Source organism: Xenopus laevis, chromosome 6S, assembly GCF_017654675.1.
Source record: "Xenopus laevis strain J_2021 chromosome 6S, Xenopus_laevis_v10.1, whole genome shotgun sequence".
Classification (NCBI taxonomy): Eukaryota; Metazoa; Chordata; class Amphibia; order Anura; family Pipidae; genus Xenopus; species Xenopus laevis.
Window position 1 is genome coordinate 94,407,413 of NC_054382.1, and position 20,939 is coordinate 94,428,351.

At 35.3% G+C, this 20,939-nt stretch overlaps 1 protein-coding gene across 1 annotated transcript in view; it reads right to left on the reverse strand.

The window, feature by feature from the left end:
• Window positions 1–1,872: 1,872 nt before the first annotated feature.
• Window positions 1,873–20,939, reverse strand: part of rock1.S (Rho-associated, coiled-coil containing protein kinase 1 S homeolog) — an 83,093-nt gene continuing 64,026 nt past the window's right edge. Inside the window, exons 22-33 of the mRNA XM_018223653.2 lie at window positions 19,976–20,079; window positions 18,752–18,917; window positions 17,949–18,042; window positions 17,586–17,671; window positions 17,072–17,260; window positions 16,453–16,618; window positions 12,867–12,937; window positions 9,013–9,101; window positions 8,254–8,332; window positions 7,384–7,645; window positions 5,570–5,777; window positions 1,873–3,696 (exon numbers count right to left, since the gene is read on the reverse strand). Coding sequence (XP_018079142.1) covers window positions 3,693–3,696; window positions 5,570–5,777; window positions 7,384–7,645; window positions 8,254–8,332; window positions 9,013–9,101; window positions 12,867–12,937; window positions 16,453–16,618; window positions 17,072–17,260; window positions 17,586–17,671; window positions 17,949–18,042; window positions 18,752–18,917; window positions 19,976–20,079 — 1,518 coding nt within the window. The 3' untranslated portion in view covers window positions 1,873–3,692. The remainder of the gene's footprint in view (window positions 3,697–5,569; window positions 5,778–7,383; window positions 7,646–8,253; window positions 8,333–9,012; window positions 9,102–12,866; window positions 12,938–16,452; window positions 16,619–17,071; window positions 17,261–17,585; window positions 17,672–17,948; window positions 18,043–18,751; window positions 18,918–19,975; window positions 20,080–20,939) is intronic.

Sequence of the window (20,939 nt, forward strand, 5' to 3'; positions counted from 1 at the left end):
CGGCCTGACCGACCCACAAGTAAACCCGTGGGTATCGGCCAGGCCCACACATCACTATAAGGAATCTTCCGGGACTCTGTTGCCTAGAAACAAGGTAACAACAATTAATTTAAAGGGGTGGGTCATCTTCAAGTTAACTTTTAGTATGTTATAGAATGGCTAATTCTAAGCAACATTTCAATTATTTATTTTTTTATAGTTTTTAAATCATATACCTTCTTCTTATTCTTTCCAGCTTTCAAATGGGGGTCACTGACCCTATCTAAAAAACAAATGCTCTGTACGGCTACAAATGTATTGTTATTGCTTCTTTTTAATGCTCCTCTTTCTATTCAGGCCCTCTCCTATTCCAGTCTCTTATTCATATTGATGCATGGTTGCTAGGGGAATTTGGACCCTAGCAACCAGACGGCTGAAATTGCAAACTGGAGAGCTGCTGAATAAAAAGCTAAATAACTTAAAAAACACAAATAATAAAAAATGAAAACCAATTGCAAATTGTCTCAGAATATCACTCTACATCATACTAAAAATTAATTTAAAGGTAAACAACCACTTTAAGGGTTAATCTTTAATAACGGCCCTCTGTGTCCTGACCTGGAACTTCTACATACTGTAAATTTAATATGAATGGGTATTCTTTGCAGGTGACAATGTGCAACATTATTTGTACTCATAATGCGAAAAAGAAAAAACTAATTCGATACATTTACATGTAATTCAAACAGTGTACTTTATTTGGAAACAGTGGTTCCATAAATAGGCTTTATTTCATTTCAAATGATAACACAGTCATTAGCATATTAATAACAGATATGTTTATTATTACATATCCATCAGTGCGTATTTCAATACCACTTGAAACATGCATATTGCCTTCAGACGAAACCAGTTTTCCAGTGCTTTCTGTCTAATTTTAATTATTACACAAACTGCAAAGCCAGTATAAATTATTCAAGAGGTATTTGGTAAAAAAAAAAAAAAAAAAAACCCCTAAAAACAAAAGGGAAAAAATGGCTGTATGTATGTACATGCGTGTGTATATACTTATGTGTAAACATTATGGGGTAGATTTATCAAGGGTCCAATAGTAAATTAGAATTTTCGAGTTTCAAAATTCACACATTCAAATTTTAATACCCCATTCGAATGTAAATTAGAATGTGAGATTTATCACATCTCGAGCATGGAAACAGTCCTAATTCGAATATTCGCAACTAAAACCTGCCGAGTTCACGTACAAGTCAATGGCAGAGGTCTGGTGAGCCATTTGGAGATGTTAATAGCCTTCCTGACATCCAAGTTTTTTTTCGGGAGAAAAAAAACTCGATTCATATGAATCAAATACGATTCGCATTTTCGGGTCGAATCCATTCAATCGAATATTAGACATGTAATTTTTTTCTTAAATCACCTCCCAGTCGAATTGTTAGTATATTCGAATTTTTAAAAAAATTTACATAAATTCGACCTTTGATAAATGGGCCTCTATGTGTGTGCGCATAAAAAAATCTAGAATCTCCAACATTAGAAACAATGAATAAGCTTATTCTAACATTTCTCTGCCTTACTAGCTATGGGAATGATAAGCTTCAACTGATGGGAATGAAACTTTCAAGATCTTTATAATTAAATTAAAAGTAATGTATGGTTACTGAAATAATCAAGTTACTCTTCAATATCTCCCTCTTGCTAATCTTGTCTCTCTACATTTACAGATTGCCTTGTGGGGAATAGTACATATTTTTAAAGGTATACTTTTTTTGACAATAAAGCTTAAATATTAACTTTTCTTTAAACACTGTGTCCGCTGATATTGCTCTGGCAGTGTACAGTAAAAACAAAGCTAACAAAATAACAGAATGCAAAAAATGGAATTAAAACACCCATTCATCATTTAATAATGCATATTTAATACTTGTGTATTAAAAGGAATAATACTAAATCTGCAAAAAAAATAAACATAGAAGGATGATAGAAGGCAGAGTCCCATAACCTGTGGTCTTGTGCTTTATACGATCACTGAATTCACGCCACTTCTAATATCCTTATATTTCATAGGAGTATATACACACACAGCATATACACACAGAGATATACATAATCAGTGGTCTCTGCTTATTAGCAAAATATTTTATGATTCACTATATTATGAAGTGTTCATAAAAATGCCAAACGTCTGTTGGAATAATTTGTAACTGTAGCAAGTGAAGCACGTGCACACCCGAGCCCTTCAGAGATAATTAAACCAGGTGCACAGACCCTAGGAAGTCGGCACTTCCCCCAAACAGACAGGAACAAAGAAATAGGTACAGGCACTCGTGGCAATTTCAAACCAGGGACAAGCCCCTTACATGTTTATTTTAGCATTAAAAAAAAAAAAAAACACGTAAGGGGTTTGAATTGCCACAGTACCTATTTCTTTGTTCCGGAATAATTTGTAAGCCTTGCAGATTTCCATTATATATATTTATATATGAAACAAAAAAAGATAGCAGGTAGTTTTGATCAGCGATTGTACATAATCACATGATAGGTCTTTCAATTGTTGGTGGTGGTGGTGGTGGGAGGGGGGGAAGCGAGTACGTGGCATAAATGACATTTAAATATATTTCACATACATTCAGGATTATTTGCTGTGCATTTACTCAAGACACACCACCTAACACATTTTCCCGTCTGTACAACTTTTTTAGCCTAGTATCTCCCTTTTTTCTATTGGAATGCAATAATTTTCGACTAATAAAACTTGCCTGGAGGGAAGAATCATTTTTAGAAAACAACTGCTAAAAGAGTGGCAGTAAAAGAACGAATCCGAATGAAGGCACACAATAAAAGGGGCGGGCGATACCCAATAAAAGTGTTCTAACAATAATTTAAAATTTCACACAGTGCATACTTTTTTTTTTTGTTTACGTTTGTTAACTTAATGTTCTTTATCATTTAAAACCTGTAAGGCAATACATTACAAAATAAACAAAAATGATGTACCCAAAACACGCATAAAATGGTCTTTTACGGTTAGTTTCTAATGCCTCTATGTATAAAACTCAAATCAATATGGCTTGGCAAAAAAATTAAATGCATAGTTAAAAAAAAAAAAAAAAAATCTTGACCTTTAACCTTGATGACCAATTGAATAGTACACTCCTGAAAGGGCTCACGTCTCACCCAATCTATTTTGCTCTGCAATAAGACTGACATGAGCTGAACAGCCAAGGCACTACATATAGTTCAGGGGTCACTTAGCTTCTTTCAAAAGAAAGGTAAAGTCTTTGAGGAACACCAAAAAACTACGAAGAAATCTCTGATCTTCTCATCTTGAGGTACTCTTGAATAATCTCCGTTGGGTGTTTATGCAAATCTGCATTCAGTCATCACAAACAGGCTTCTGTAGATATCCGACACAACTTCTGATTGATAGTGATTTTAATATAATAAATATATATATATGAATATATATATGGATATGTAGCTAAGCCTTGTTTTAATTGCATTACATAGTAATAACTCATCTAAATCTACCTTAAGGCAAACCCGCAATAAGAGACCCTCACAGCATTCTTTGTGCCAAAGCAAGGGGAAGTAGAACTGCATTCTAGCCCTGAAGCCTGTGATGTCTGTGAATTCCAGTCTTTTTGCACCACTCATACGAAGACGCAGCCACGGCACCTCATGACGGGGAAGCATTATTAGCTGAGAACAAAGTGGGAAATTATTAGTCTTTATATTGCAGATGGAAAATAACAGGCAGAATATTTTTATCCACATAGATCCTTTTCCTAGTTCACATTAGTTCAGTAAATATATTGACATTGCTCACAAACCTTAGATGTTCCCTCACCCTCTTTTCATATACACAAAAACAACTGCATAAATGGAAGCCAACACGCACAAATAAATACATACAAACACATATACAAAAATGTGGGGGCTTTGAGCTGAAGAAGGGTAGTCTACCCTTGGTAGATTTGCTTCTGTTTGGGGGTATTACACCTATATTATAGACCCCAAAGATAGGGCCATTCCCATAGGGTTAATAAATGCCTATGCAGTAATAAAACCTAAATGGGAACCATAGGGGGTATTTATCAGAGTCTGAATCTATCTCAATATTTTCTGCTACAAATCCGCTTGTTTTTTACGATTATTTATTATTACATTTTCCCGAAAATTAGCTTTTCGTGAAAAAATGGTTTGTTTTTTTTTGTGTGTTTTTTGCCATCTGATATTCATGATTTTTTCGGGAATTTTCACCCGAAAACTTTTGGGTATTGCACGAAACCCAGCACACATCAAAAAATCATTGGGACTTCTCCCATTGACTTATATGCAACCTCAACAGGTCAGAGATGCCCAATTTTCAAATTCAAAATTTTCCATCCTCTGGGTTTAATAAACTCAGGTTTAAAAAAGCTCTAAAAATTTGAGGTTAATTAAGTGTAAAAACCACAATAAGCTGTAATGCAAAACTTCGCCAATTAAACGTTGTCACGGTGCTAAAGAAGTCAGTGGGAGCAGCTTTGATCTTATTCAACCTCCTTAAATCAATTCGGACATTTAGAGGTTTTCCGATTTTTCCTTTGTTAGAAATTGTAAAAAAATTTTTAGTGGTTTCCATATTTTTTACCGCATCATCTAGAGCTTTTTTTTTTTTTTTTTTTTTTAGAATTCTCACTTTTTATATTCAAATCTTTTATAAATCTAATAATAATCGTGGTTTTAGAGTTTGTGAGTTTAGTGGTGATTTCAAAAACCTTTAAAATACGACATTTAATAAATAAACATTAAGCAAATAGTGGCTTTGGCTTGAATAATCAAGACCAAGTCTTCTGTAGTTGAGTTACTGTTAAAATAAACTTTTAGCTAAGAAATGTTGGGATTGGCCACAATACCTACTAGAACTTGGTACATGTAGTGAGCCAATTATAACTTATACAGTATGTTTTGGGCCCAATATATATGACAATAAGATGCTGAATGGGTTTAGAATGGCTGAATTAGCAGGAAAGATTGGGCTTGTCTGGTCAGTATTACCTGGATCCTAATCTGAACTCTCCCTAATGAAACTAAAGGTGGCCATCGACGTAACAATTACGATCTTTCCTGGAAAGATTGTTCTTTTCAATACACGGGTATAGCTGAATCGTCAGATATACAGGTAGAAACAATAAAATCTTACCAGTATCTAACGATTCAGCACTAAAAATGGTCGATGTTCGGGTGCCTTTACAGGTCTTCTGCTGATATTGGTCGGCTTGTCTCCCACCACACACTCACCGAATATCATATGAAAATTCGTTTGGCCACCTTTAGGAAACCTAGGGCCAAATCACCTTTCTAGTCTCTCTCTAGTTCATGAATTATCTCCTTTGAGGATTAAAAAGACAGAGCCCTGATAAAGCCTCAGCAATGAGAAGAATGCATTTAAGTCTAAACTCCTAACCAAACTGCATCTGTTTAACTTAAAAACCTTTATTTGGATGTATTCAGAGGACATTAAGAAATTATTATAATGAAAGTGATGTGGTAGTTCCTATGAATCTACACAGTAAAGTGCAAAGAGTACCTGGCTTTTCCAGATGAAGTTTTTGCAGGCTTTCGGAAGGACTGATTTGTTGAAGACCTAGTAGACAATGTTCTCTGATTTCCCCGAACTAATGTTGGAGGTGGGGTTTTGGGAATTTTCTTCACCAGATGAGACACCCATTTTGTCTGTTCTTCCTGAGTGCATGCCAGCAAAAGCATATCTCTTGCAGACGTTACATCATAGCTCACTAAATATTAGGAAGAGATGCATGGATTTAGTTACATATACAGTTATAGAAAATGTTACATGACCCCAAGACACAAAGTATATGGATATTGAAATACTTACTAAAGAGAATAAGTATTATTTGGGATAGTGGATTTTCTGTTATATACAGATGTTTAATCATAATAAATATAAACTCTAAAAGCTTAGCAGTGGAATTAAAAGGGGTAATATACAAACAACCCCCGCCCTTCCCTGAGTTACAGCCTGTTAGTCTTTGTATATAAGATAAGCCTGTTATGTAAAGGGCTAATCACTGGACTGGCAATATGTTTTGATTGTGCTTGTACACACAGGAAGAAGACTGGCACTTTAGTTTCAGAATTTTCCCATAAAAAAAAAAAATACATATTTCATATTATTTAGAAAGTACAGGTATGGGACCTGTTATCCAGAATACTTGGGACCTGGGGTTTTCTGGACAATGGATTTTTCGATATTTTGGCTCCTCATGCCATAAATAAAGCTAATAGACTGGTTTTGATTCTAATAAGGATTAATTATATCTTAGTTTGGATCAAGGTACAGTTCTATTACAGGTATGAGACCTGTTATCCAAAATGCTTGAGACCTGGGGTTTTCTGTATAAGTGATCTTTCTGTAATTTGGATCTCAAGTCTACTAGAAAATTATGTAAACCCAATAGGCTGGTTTTGCTTTCAACTAGGAATTCATTATATCTTAGTATGGATCAAGTAAAAGGTACTGCATTATTATTACGGAGAAAAAGGAAATCATTTTTAAAAATTTGGATTATTTTGTTTAAATGGAGTCTATGGGAGACAGCCTTTCCATAATTCGAAGCTTTCTGGATAACGGGTTTCCGATAATGGATCCCATACCTGTACAACAGAAAAAATAAACCATTTTTTTTAAAAAAAATTGGATAAAATGGAGTTAAAATGGATAATTCAGAGCTTTCTGAATAATACGTTTCCGGATAATGGGATCCATGCCTGTATATTCAATATACACCTTATTCATTCATTTGACGTCAAAAAGGGGCATACTGTCCCATGTAACAAGTATACTGTATGAGCTGTTTTTTATTTACCGTCTTTTCATAATGTGCCAAAATGTTCCTGATTCTGCACAGGATATGTGTAATGTAATAGAGACAGGCACGCTAGGAATGAAATCAGACATTAAGGGGGTTATTTATCAAAGTCTGAATTTATCTCAATATTTTCTGCTACAAACGCCTATCAAATCGGCTCGGGTTTTTAACGCTTATTTATTATTATTATATTTTCCTGGAAATTTGCAGGGAAAAAAAAAAAAAAAAAAATCAGCTTTTCCCAAATTTCACGAGTTTTCCAAATTTCCACTCGAAAACTTCGGGGTATTGCACAAAACCCAGCGCACATCAAAGAATTATTGGGACTTCTCCCATTGACTTATATGCAACCTCGACAGGTCTGAGATGCCGGATTTTCAGACTTTCCATCCTCAGGATTTAATAAATTCCGAAACATTTGTGATTTTGTTTTTAAAAGTCTGATTTTATATATAAAAAAAAAAACCCTACTGTTGTAGTAATTAAGTAGATCTCATTCCTAAGGAAATACCTTTGCAGGGGGAGATCAATTCCTCCTTTTTATCCAAGTGATCTTTATGACATTTGACATGGCATTTTCGACATTCGAGTGCTGGAGGGGGTTTGAAAACATGCCACAAAGGTTTGGCACAGGCTTCGCAATTTGCTGGAAAGTGATAAAGTGTTGGAATAAACTCATGGCCTTTATGATTGAGGAAATTGGTCTTCTCAGTTTGCTGGACTGGCTCCAGTTCCACGTCTTTCCTACATTCTCCCTCATTGGCATAAAGTATCTGTTATGATAAGAAAAAAAAATTAACTAATCTTCTGCATCCCCAAACCCCATTATACAATTCCATATACTGTTACCCAGAACTTGCTTCAAGCTCTAAGGCTAATGTGACATTTTCTATGCTGATGAAAAAACTGTGAAACCCCTGGTCACTGAGTTTAATGACAAACTGCTGTTATTGGGGAGACTGGAGTTTTTCAGACCCAAAACTTTCTGCACCAGCAGTGACAGAGGGTTGCCATTACACTCAATTACATAAAATTCAGACAAACTATTAGGTATGACATTACCTTAACTACTATATAAATAACAAGGAATCCGATCGATACAATTATATGGTCAGATATCCACATATCTCTCTAGTCACACATATAATTAAAACTTGTTATACAAAATAGAACTGCACAATGTATAAACTGTATTTGTTTTCAAATTTTGCTGTTACTGGCCCTATATAAATATAGCTTTTTACTAGGTATGAATAAACTTATACTCGTGAAATACTGCTTATAGCATATTATCTTTACAAAATTATTACAATTATTATGAAAAAGATAAAAAACAAAAACAAAACACTGGTTACATTACAATATGATGGCTGCAAATTACCTGAAATATCCTTGGAATCTCTTCAGTATTGGCTCTGTATACATCTCCTTGTGTAACAGCACGGACATGAAAAAGCTTACTGCAATACACACATTTTTTTATTAATAATTTGTTATATATGTTAAATACCCACCTATTGCAGCAGGTGTGGGTAAATTATGTACATGAAGATGGTTATGTGTACATATTTTATATATATTACTCTTATGTCTTATGTTTCCTTTTTTTCTTATTAACCTGTTTTGTTTTTACTCTATGCCAGCCTTACTCTCTCACCTTCTGTCCCCATTATTTTATCTTTTTTCCATTCCTTTCTCCCTTTTTTACCACCAGTTTTATTTCCTACTCTGTGCCATTTTCTTCTGTTTTTTCCTTCTAACACCAGACCCATTTCTCTCCTTTTTTAAATCTTCACTCCATTTCACACTCCCTACTGTTCTATCTGCTGTTCCTATTTTTTATAACTCCACTCTAGTTTTGTCCCCCATATATTCCCCTCCCTTTTTACTCTGCTTCCACGCAAAGTCTTTTCTCCTAGTGTTCCCACCTTTTCTGTTCTATGTTATCTTTCACAGTCGGTGTTCCATTCTGCCCATTTTAAAACATTTAACATAGATAAAGATAATCATATGATAATCTTAAAATATATATTTGAAATAAATTCTTCTCTGGACTTTGCACAAAGCCTAGCAAGTATGGTCTTGCAGCAAATAAATGTACTAATTCTGATGGTAGGTAAGTGATTAAATCAATACTTACTCTATGTCAAGCACCATGGATGGGTTTGATTGTTCCTTATTCTGTTCATCATTGTAAAACAGAACCTTTTTGCTGCTCACTACAACATACTAGAAACAAGAAGACCATAAGACACTTAACCAGGGATGCAATAAAAGTAAATAATTAATAAATCAGTTGGTTTCAGATTGCTCCACACATATAAAGACTTTTTCCTATTACTGTTAATTTTCTATTTGTGAGCATTTTTTAATATTGAAGTGTAAAGTTTCATTTTTCACCTTCCTTCTAAAGCAGCTCTAGGAGGGGGGTAGCTGACTCTTAACTGTTCTAAATTGATACATTTAGTCGATACGTGTGTTATATTTGTCCCTGCTGAGCTGAATCCTGATTTTCATTAAAGGCAGCTGTAAGAATTGATACAACAGTTGCAAATATTCCACAGATGCTGCTGAGAAATATATCAACTATTTGTATCAACTAAATGTAGCAAATTGCAACATTTCCGCATCTGCTCCTGGATCACTAAGCTGCCAGACTGAAACACTAGAGACAGGAACATTAAACTTTAAACTTAAATTTTGGGAAAGCATTAAAAAATAAAAGATTGAAAGCAACTGAAAAAAGTCTGTTTATGGTGAACAATCTAAAAAGTACTGAAAAAAGGTTTTTGGAAGGTGAACAGTCCTTTTAATGAACATAAAATTACGAACAACACTAACAAATACTGTATTTTTCTAGAAATTGTTTTTCACAAATTTAATCCAGAATCAGTTTTGTATATATAAAGCAGACTGTTGATCACACAGTTACTGTAGAACTTGCACCAAATAGGAGCACACATTTAACATCAAATTCCCCCCAGCTGGATTTCAGCATAGAGAATGCCATTTATTCATACTTTTTTAAAGAAACGGGTAACTGTGATTTGTATATTAGGGGTTTCTGTGTTATGTTGGCCTCTTTATAAAATTTTGGTTTGGAAGCCGGAGTTCCCCTTTAAGTCTGCTAAAAAAAATATTTAAACATTAAAAAAAACCAACATTATTGTTTTGCCACCAATATGGATTTCTGCGGCTTAGTATCCATTAAGTATTAGCTACTTCTTTAATATTACAGAGAAAAGGGAAATCATTTTTAAAAAGTTAGAATTGCTATGGAAGATGGCCTTATTGTAATTCAGACTGAATAACAGGTTTCCAGTTGAGGGATCCCATCCCTAAACATATGAAAAGTGGCCTTTCCCCCTCCCAACCATTTTTTACAGATCTATGCACAGCAGTGCATGAAGCAAATCTATTTATTTATTATGATCACATAAAGTACAAGTATGGGATCTGTTATCATCATCATCATTTATTTATATAGCGCTGTCAAGATACGCAGTGCTTTACTGCAGTTATAGCAAACAGGGAATAAATGGTGGATAACAGACAAGGATTACAGAGTACAATAGGGTTTACAAACTAAAAGGTTAGGGTACAATTGAGACATTAGGATTGTATAAACACTGTCATTTTTGATACAGCAATGATTAATTAAGGTACATTGAATAAGCCTCTTTAAACAGATGGGTCTTTAAGGAGCGCTTGAAAGTTTGGAAGGAAGGAGAAAGTCTGACAGCTTGTGGCAGAGAGTTCCAGAGAAAAGCAGAAGCCCGAGAGAAGTCTTGTAGACGAGAATGGGCAGAAGTGACCAGAGGAGAAGTGAGGCGAAGATCAGAAGCAGAGCGTAGGTTTCATGAAGGAGTGTATTTGGAGATTAGAGATGAAATATAGGGAGGGGTTTCATTATTAAGGGCCTTGAAAGTGAGTGTAAGTAATTTGAATTTGATTCTAGAAGAGATTGGGAGCCAGTGAAGGGACATACATATGGGAGCAGCTGATGTTGAGCGGCGAGCTAGATAAATGAGTCTAGCGGCCACGTTTAGAACAGATTGGAGTTGTGAAAGGTGACTTGTTGGAATACCTGCGAGGAGTAGGTTGCAGTAATCAAGGCGGGAGATGATGAGACTGAATCAGTGTTTTAGTTGATTCTGAACTGAGATAGGGTCGTATTCGAGCAATGTTGCGCAGTTGAATACGGCAAGATTTTGCAAGTGTTTGAATGTGTGGTGAAAAAGACAGATGAGAGTCTAAGATGACTCCTAGGCAGCGTGCCTGTGTGGTGGAATGAAAGGTGGTGTTGTTTACGGTGAGTGATATCTGAGGGACAGGGGAAGATCTAGGAGGAAATATAATGAGTTCTGTTTTAGAAAGGTTCAGTTTCAGGTGGCGCTGTGACATCCAGGAGGAGACAGCAGAGAGACAGTCTGTGACTTGGGAAAGGACAGAATTAGAAAGATCAGGAGTAGACAAGTAGAGTTGGGTGTCATCAGCATAAAGGTGATACTGAAGTCCAAATGACTGAATGAGTTTTCCTAGTGAAGTTGTGTAGAGCGAGAACAGCAGGGGGCCAAGAACAGAGCCTTGAGGAACTCCAACAGAGAGTGGGAAAGTAGTAGAAGTAGAGTTAGAGAAGGAAACTTTAAAGGAACGGTCAGACAGATAAGATGTAAACCATGAAAGAGCAGTGTCCCGAATGCCAGATGAGTGTAGAATGTCAAGGAGGAGTGTGTGGTCAACTGTGTCAAAGGCTGCAGAGAGATCTAGAAGGATTAGAATGGAATAATGACCTTTAGACTTTGCCAATAGAAGATCATTGGTTACTTTGGTGAGTGCAGTTTCAGTCGAGTGTGATGGGCGGAAGCCAGATTGCAAGGGGTCGAGGAGGGAGTTGTGAGTGAGATGCTGGATCAGGCGTTTGTAAACAAGCCTTTCTAGTAATTTGGATGCGAATGGAAGAAGGGAGACCGGTCGATAGTTAGTGGGACAGCTAGGATCAAGGGAAGGTTTTTTGAGGATAGGAGTGATTAGTGCTTGTTTGTATAATGATGGAAAGGTACCAGTAGAGAGTGAAAGATTGAATAGGTGGGTAAGTGCAGGAGAGAGTGTATCAGAGATTGGGTGGAGAAGGCGAGAGGGTATGGGGTCAAGGGAGCAGGTGGTGGGTTTTGGGCTGGCTAGAAGTTTGCTAACTTCATCTAGAGTTGCAGGGGTGAAGGAGTGCAAAGTAGATGTGAGTGGACTGCACGTTGGTCTGAGATTGTTGTCGGACGGTATGCTCAGCCTGTTATCCAGAAAGGTCATCTCCTGTAGACTCCATTTTATCCAAATATTTGAAAATTGTAAAAAAAAAAAAAAAAATGTGTTTTTTTTTCTCTGTAATAATAAAACAGTAACTTGTACTTAATCCAAACTAAAATATAATTAATCCTTATTGGAAGCAGGGCCAGCTAATTGGGTTTATATAATGATTACATGATTTTCTAGTACACTTAAAGTGATACGGACACTAAAAAAAATACTTTTTAAAATATGAATGTACATTAAAAGTTAATTATAGGTCATGCTGATTGTTTTTTACTGAGAGATTTGTATTTGAAAGAGTTTTGTATTTGTAAGTAATTGTTAGTTGAAGTTTCTAAACCTGACTGTTTTGCCACCCTGACTGTCACATCTCAGTCCGCATTGCTGCGTGTGCTTTAGTGCAGGCGACTTTTCAGAATAGCCTATGGGAAGACACGCTGAGGCAGTTCGGGGAGATTGTCGCCCAGAAGACGAGGTGATTAGTCGCCAGGCGAAAACATCTCCCCCGAATCTCCTCGTGTGAACTAACCCTTAAATTACAAAGATCCAAATTATGGATCCATAATCTGGAAAATCCAAGGTCCCAAGCATTCTGTATCCCATACCTGTCTGTACATGATTTTTGTTACTCACTATAATCCTTAAATGATAAGATCATCATTCTGCTTTTAAATAAATAAATATTACCTGCTTCTTCCATCCATATCTTTTAATGTTTCCTCTGTTTGGTATAGAGAGCCAGCCTTCAATTCTTGATTCTGTATGGAAAAAGGTGTTATACTGAATGTGCTATATTTCCATTTAACAAGTGCAAAATAAAGCAATAAGTAAAAACCATGCATAATGAAACAATGCATAGCAGAGAATAAACCAGAGAAAACACGGGTTGATTCTCAGCACTTCATGCCTGTAAACGAAACGGTGCTCAGAATGATGCAAAAATTGAACATGAATATTTTAAAAACAAGCCAAGGGAAAAAAAAAAAAAGTTGGCGTTGAATATGAATACAAAGCATTTAAAATGAAGTAACAAAAGCAGAGATGCAACAAGCTAAAGAAAACTGGTCAACATATAACAGGCAGGAAACGTGTGTTCCAATTACTCACAGAGGACAATAATAGGAGAGAAATAAATAAGGAATGCAGGTAGACTCGACTAGACGGAGAATAAGAGACAAACATTTTATTTAGACTGAATCAGAAATGCAGATCATGAGAAGATTGCTGAAGAACTAGATGTAATCAGACTTCATATAGAATCAGATTTATTAACAATGTGTAAATTCCTAGTATCAATAAAAAGCACTGCAATAACACACACACACGCAAACACACCTACGAAATGATGATCCAGTAAGACCACTGATTGCTAGCAAAAAAGAGAATACTTTGGGATAGTTGGATTGCCAGTTCCAAGAGCTAGCAATTTAAACTGCCACTGACACCTACAAATATACTGCATAGAACTCTTTGGAAAGTTTGGCTGTGCTTTTTTCTCACTTCTATACAGTAGTTCTAAAGTTTTCTTAACCCTTTGTTTCCTGGTTTCTTCTGGTGAAGGGTTAGGACTGGCAATGTAAGGGCTGTAGCAATCAAAGCTCTACATCCTTCCTATTTAACTAGTTCAGAAACCTCTAGTAACCTACTATATGGATTCACGTTGGTGGGCGACAGTGTTGATAAACAATGTCACAATAGAGGTATGGGATATTTTATGTTGATTGCTTGAAAACAGTTTTACAGATAAGGATTAACAATTTGGAGCACCATTCCTTAAAGCTACTAATAACAATTAAAGGACCCTGTAACATCAAAAAATTTAAGTGTTTTAAAGTAATACAAATATAATGTTGCCCTGCACTGGTAAAACTGATTTTGGTTTCAGAAATACTACTATTGTTTATATAAATAAGCTGATGTGTAGCAATGGGGGCAGTCATTCAAAGGAGAAAAGAATCAGGTTACACAGCAGATAAGCTCTGTAGAACATAATGGTGTTCTGTTATCCACTATCCACTGTGCTATAAAGCTTTTTTTCAACTTCGGCCATTGCTACACAGCAGCTTGTTTATATGAACTTTAGTAGTGTTTCTGAAACAAACAGATCAGTTTTACCAGTGCAGGGCAACAGTACATGATATTTTCATTACTTTAAAACACTTTCATTTTTGGTGGTACTGTTCCTTTAAATGCATTTTTACAGTTTTATGAAAAATGAACACTAGTCATTAATGCAACAGTTTGTTGCATACATAAGGCTAAAGAAATACAAAATATTATACAAAAACATCTAGGCAGTTTTCAAAGAGGTGTATGGGTTCATTTCAGTATAACTGCCACTTGATATATTTAATAATATAATATAGATTATCCAATAAAGGATATAGATGGTGCTGTCAATATACCTTTTGAGGTATCGTCCATTTAGAGACTATATTACAACATCAAAGTACACCTAATGTATTTTTTAAAATATATTTAAATATTTGAGGTATATTTCAAACATTTTATTTAAAATAAATGGTTTATTTAGAATTTCTGTGTATTTATTTCATGCATGCTTATTATATTAAAAAGGGCATTTGTAGTGTTATTTTAATTCTCCATGACACCTTTTATAAGTTTAAAACTGGGCTATAGAGACAAATCTTACTGACAGAGATCCTTCTTTGGCACAGCTGAGTTAGCCCTGCAAGTGCTGAGTGCTAGTACAGGTATGGGATTCATTATCCGTAAACTAGTTATCCAGAAAGCTCCCAATTACGGAAAGGCTGTCTCCCACAGACCCCATTTTATCCAAGTTTTTAAAAACGATTTCTATTTTCTCTATAATAATAAAACAGTAGCTTGTACTTGATCCCAACTAAGATATAATTAATCCTTATTGGAGGCAAAACCTGCCTATTGGGTTTATTTAATATTTCCATGAATTTCTTAAGGTATGAAGAACCAAATTAGGGAAAGATCCGCTATCCAAAAACCCCAGGTCCCAAGCATTCTGAATAACAGTTCCCATACCTGTATACTCTAGTTATCTATATATTTATCTCTAATGTTGACTTACTGGCCCTGGCCAATTCATACAGCCAGCCTAACTCTTGGAACAGTTCGGGGGTCTTCATGCATTAATAAAAAATTATCAACCCTGGACAGGAAGTCTGCTTATACTGTAAAACAGACACCTATATATAACAGTATACATAAAATAAATACAAAGATTTTGAATTCAAAACTTGTTTCCCCAAAAGTAAATATTACTAGATATAAATATTGATGGTCTTTATACACGACTAGCATATAATAAAAGCTCTTGTATTTCTGTTTTATTACATAACAAGACAGAAGTTTAACATATATTAAAGGCATTCTTATTGTGGTGTTCAAACAAACTTAGATAAAGGACAGTAATGGTTTTATGATGACAGTTTTAGAATGTGACAGCAATCCAAAACAAAGTTCTATACGTTCTAAATATACATAATAATATAAATATACATAATATATATATTATACATAATCAAGAAATGATTGACTTGTAATACTTTTCTACCATACATGAGTTTACCATTTTCAGCTTTAAGGAAAGGGATTCATTTTTAATCCATAAAACACGCAGCGCAGAAAGATTCTGTCTGGGCTGCGTGTTTTATGGATTAAAAACCTCACTTTTATGATCAACCAATGTATCAGCAGGTTTCCAAAATTGAAATGGCAACAATGTTTTTGGTGAATATGGATAAATGTAAATGGAGCATTAGCTGGTGGAAGGAAATTTGAAGAGGTGGTGTTGGAGGGACTGTACACAAAGGGGCAGATTTATCAAGGGTTGAACTTAAAATTCAAAATTTCCCATTTTTTTTATGGTCAAAACTGTCAAATTTGACTAGGGAGTTATTCAAATTCGATTTGAGTTGTTTAAAAAATTTGAATTTGATTTCTGAGATTTATCATACTCTGGCCCTTTAAGAATTCAATGTCGACTATTCGCCACCTAAAACTAAAGATTCACAAGTTCTTTGTCTCACGACACGGTGCGTCAATTTTTTTTTTTCACCCAATGAAGTCTATGGCGTCATTTTTGAGCCGAAACGAGGCAACAAAATTACACTCATGACTAGTAGCCATAGCCAGGTGATGAGGCTAAATCGGCAGGTTTAAGATGCCGATTTTGCCTTTCGACAGAATCTGCCCGCTGTAACACAAGGCTTATTTAAGACTTATTTAGTACACAGATTACAAAGATAAGAGTAAATCAGTAAATTGCAGTACTCACCACCTATTATGCCATCTGTATCGTCTGGCTGTAGACTAGCAACGCTGGTTGAGTCCATCCGTAGCTGGAGATCTGCCAGCCTGGCACGTAATTGCTCAATATCACTTTCTTTGCTATCCAACTGCATCTGGAGCTCGTTTTTATAATTGCTCTCTTCGGTCAATTGCTATAAAATGAAAAAAAATCAAGTTTAACTGCTGTTTCTGGCCCAATATAAATGGCTACTGTTGCTCCAGCAATGCTAAATCCTGAAGAAACTTGACAATGTAGTCAATTGCAGTGCACATCCTTGTGATATTGACAATATTAACAAAGACATTTTGGTGAATCTTCTCCTTTATTGATTTTCTCAGTGTTGTATATACCACTCCTGGGCAACCCTAGCTGCCCATATGGTTCTAGCCTAACTAAATCAGAGCAATGTAGACTACTACTTTGTCAAAAGAAGATGCTTACATAACAAAAAAGGAAACATTATATAAGCAACATGTCAAATAGCAAAGTTCTAGAGCTAGCAGCTAAAATACCTTGCGCCTGGTACAAGGTTTATTCCTTTGCCAAAAAGTAAATGAAAAATCAAATCTAAATCAACCTGTACTTAATGAATTCAAATTCTTACCGTCAGATTCTCATCCAGCTCTTTCTGGTGCTTTGCTACCATCTGGTTATACTTCTCTTTCTCTTGGTTAAGATCAAGTTGAAGCTTTCTGTTTTCTTTTTCTTTCTTCCTCAAATCTTGTGTGTTAGCTTTCTTTCTATCCAGTTTGAAGTCCTTCCGATTCATAATTTCAGCAAGCTTGTTAACAGCCTGAAACAGGTTCAGAGGAACATAGTTTTAAAAATGTAGCTTATTGATATATGGATATTTACTGCAAAATTCCAGGCACTAGAAACTGTCATATAAAAGAAAAAAAAATAGAGACGGTAGATTTACTTTTACACATGCTACAACGCATATAAAGAGATTGTTATAAGCACAGAACATAACAAGCATATTAGTTTCTCTGGTCATTGTGAGAGTGTGGCACAGAAATGGCCAAACTTTAGACTATAAACATATGTATTTGTACTGCCAGAAATCTAGAGGTATCATTGTCAGGAAAAGGTCTGAAATGCAAATAATCAGTGGTTACCTGTGTTTTCAGTGTTTTTTCAGTGTTAATAGCCTTTTCGTATGAATTTCTTAAGTTGACAATTTCTTCTTCTTTCTCCTTATATTCTGTAAATATATGAAAAGCGGAATATTGCTTTAGCATTGTTCAGTATTATACATGTGCAGAATATTACTATAAATGTGGCCCACATCTGAACAGAAAACATTTACGTGCACGGGGTAACACAATATTTTTGCAGGTTATACTATTACTATACTATAAGCTCAGTTCTCTGTAATAATCTTTTGTCTCATTGCATAGAAATGCTAAAAGCTAGGACAACAACACAATAGAGCATCTCACAAACAGTAAGAACAAATCCTCTCACTGTGTGTACAATACCTTGTTCGTGGTTCCTAACTTTTTCACTGAGCTCTTCATTTGCTTTTGTTAGAGTCTGAACATCTTTGGTTAAGGTGCTATTGGTTTCTTCCAACTGAAATAAACAAAAACATTAGCTTATTTTAGTGCAAAAGCTTAAATCTGTAATTGCATTCAAATAGAATATTACAGAACCATAGTGAATAATACTATCCTGCCTTGAAATGATTTGGCACATAACTGCTACACGAGGACAAAATAATCAGATTTTCTAGCTAAAAACAGTGAAATGACCAACATGAAAAACTAGGTTGGCCAGTGCAGGTATATAGCACACTGGTCAACCCAAAGAATGATTGCCAAAATTATTGAATTAAGCCCATTGCCTTGGATGTCAGGAAGCTTGTCACTATAAATTGCCGGTTTCTGCTATTTCATTTTTAACAGTAAAGTAAAATATAGCAGTATAGAATTATGTGTTTTAGTTTTTGTTGTGGGACACAACAGCCTAACATTCAACTATAAGAACCAATTAAACCTATTTCTAGACAGCTCTGAATAGCAGCCATTAATCTCTTGGTGTGACACAGGCATTACAACTGATGAACGAGTGCTAAATCTGGTCATTGGCAACTGAGGTCATTATGTTTACAATCTTTTATACACACTATACAATATGCTGTGTGCTTTGGTACTTCATAGGTATTCAGTTTTGAGAGATCCTCTGCATAGCAGAAATAGAGAGACTATATTGTATTGTTTTTCCATATGGCATGTTTCATTTAAAACAAGAGATGGAAAAAAGGTTTTGCACTGTTTTTTACCTTGTGAATCGTATGGTACTTCTCTGCATTATCTTGCCAACTTCTCGCAGACAGTTTTTTATTCTCTTGGGAGATTTCAAAATACTGCTCTTCCAGGAGGGCCCTGGCAAGCTGTTCTGATTCAGCTTTAGTAACTGCCAGGTCCAACTGTGCTGTCAGAGCATCCCTAGAGAATCACAGACACTTGATTATTTCAGCTTCCATGTAGATTACATTAAAGAGGTTGTTCACCTTGCGTTTACTCTTAGTATAATGTAGGAAGTAATAGTCTGAGACTATCTGCAATTGGTTTTCATTTTTATTATTTGTGGTTTTTGAGTTATTTCGTTTTTTATGCATCAGTCTCCAGTTTACAATTTCAGCTATCCAAATTCCCCTAGCAACCCTACATTAAATAGACATAAGAAAAAATAGTAATAACAATACATTTGTATCCTTACAGAGCATTTGTTTTTAGATGGGGTCAGTGACCCCCATTTTAAAGCTGGAAAGGGCTAAAAGAAGGCAAATAATTCAAAAAACTATAAAAAAAAATGAAGGCCAGTTAAAATGGACCTGTCACCCAGACACAAAAATCTGTATAATAAAAGTTATTTTCAAATTACACATGAAATCTAATTTCTATTTTTTATTAAAGCATTCATAGCTGTTGTAAGCTCATTTAAAAATCTCAGCTGTCAATCAAATATTGTCTGCCCCTCCTCTATGCCCTGGGCATAGAGGTGGGGCAGACAATTACTTTCACTTTCCATTCAGCACTTCCTAGAAATCACTGCTCTCCCCACATTCCCCCTGTTCTCTTCACCGTTTAATTGTGTAGCCAGGGCATGGGGATGGACATCAGGTCCCCCATTCTGGTGCACAAACAAAATTCTGAGATGATGCAAGACTTGCCTTAATAACAGTGTCGACAAAATGGCTCCTACCTGCTTGTTATAATTATGAGTTCCCAGACTATAGGAAACCAGATTTAAATAATTTATATAGTGTAATTAAAGTTCATTTTGCTTGACTGATGTGATAAAATAAGATTATGAATATTGTTTTTCGGTGACGGGTCCCCTTTAAAGTTGCTTAGAATGGGCCATTCTATTACATATTTAAAAGTTAATTTAATGGTGAACTACCCCTTTAAGTATTATTATGAGAGAAAACTACCACTGTACCATGTAGCTTTTATGTATTCACTACTTTATTCAAGAAATTGCTTGGAAATAAACATACTTTTCATTGTAAAGTTCATGCAACCTCTTCTCAAATTCTTGACTATGTTTAGTCTTCTCTTCAACTTCTTCTTTCAGCTCCCGGACCTGAGTTTTGTAAAGTGTCTGCCAAACAAGAGAAACAATCCACTTAACCAAATTACTAAACATAATGTTTAAACATAGATCTGGATAAGCATACTATATGCCAAGTTTAAAATTCACCATCCGGAAGAGAAAACATAATGAAAAGACACAAGCAGCAGGCTGGGAAGAGAACTGACTGAATTTAATTATCAATTAAAACTGATCAATGGTTTGACAGAGACACTATCAAGGGAGTTAGACTTTGGTTGTTACATAACTTATTTGTTAATGCATTTATTAAATGAACAGTGACGTTTTTAACTCAGGATCGCCTGTCCAATATGAAATTTTTGTTAAAGATTAGAAATGATTCATTGTAACAAATATCCAATAAGGGAGATCAGGAAAAGGACAAATAGTCTTAACAACTGGTACTGTAAGTAAAGGTACTAGAATTATTTTTTACCAAAATTAGCAAAAAATATTTGTTTTAAAAAAAATTAGGGACGCACCGAATCCAGGATTCGGTTCGGGATTCACCTTTTTCAGCAGGATTCGGCCAAATCCTTCTGTCCAGACGAACCGAATCTGAATCCTAATTTTTGGTACTGTAAGTACAGGTACTAGAATTGTTTTTTACCAAAATTAGCAAAAAATATTTGTTTTAAAAAAAATTAGGGACGCACCGAATCCAGGATTCGGGATTCACCTTTTTCAGCAGGATTCGGCCAAATCCTTCTGTCCAGACGAACCGAATCTGAATCCTAATTTGCATATGCAAATTAGGGGCAGGGAAATTTCGTGAGTTTTTGTCAGAAAACAAGCAAGTAAAAAATGTTTTCCCCTTCCTGTCCCCAATTTGCATATGCAAATTACGGTTCAGATTTGGTTCAGTATTC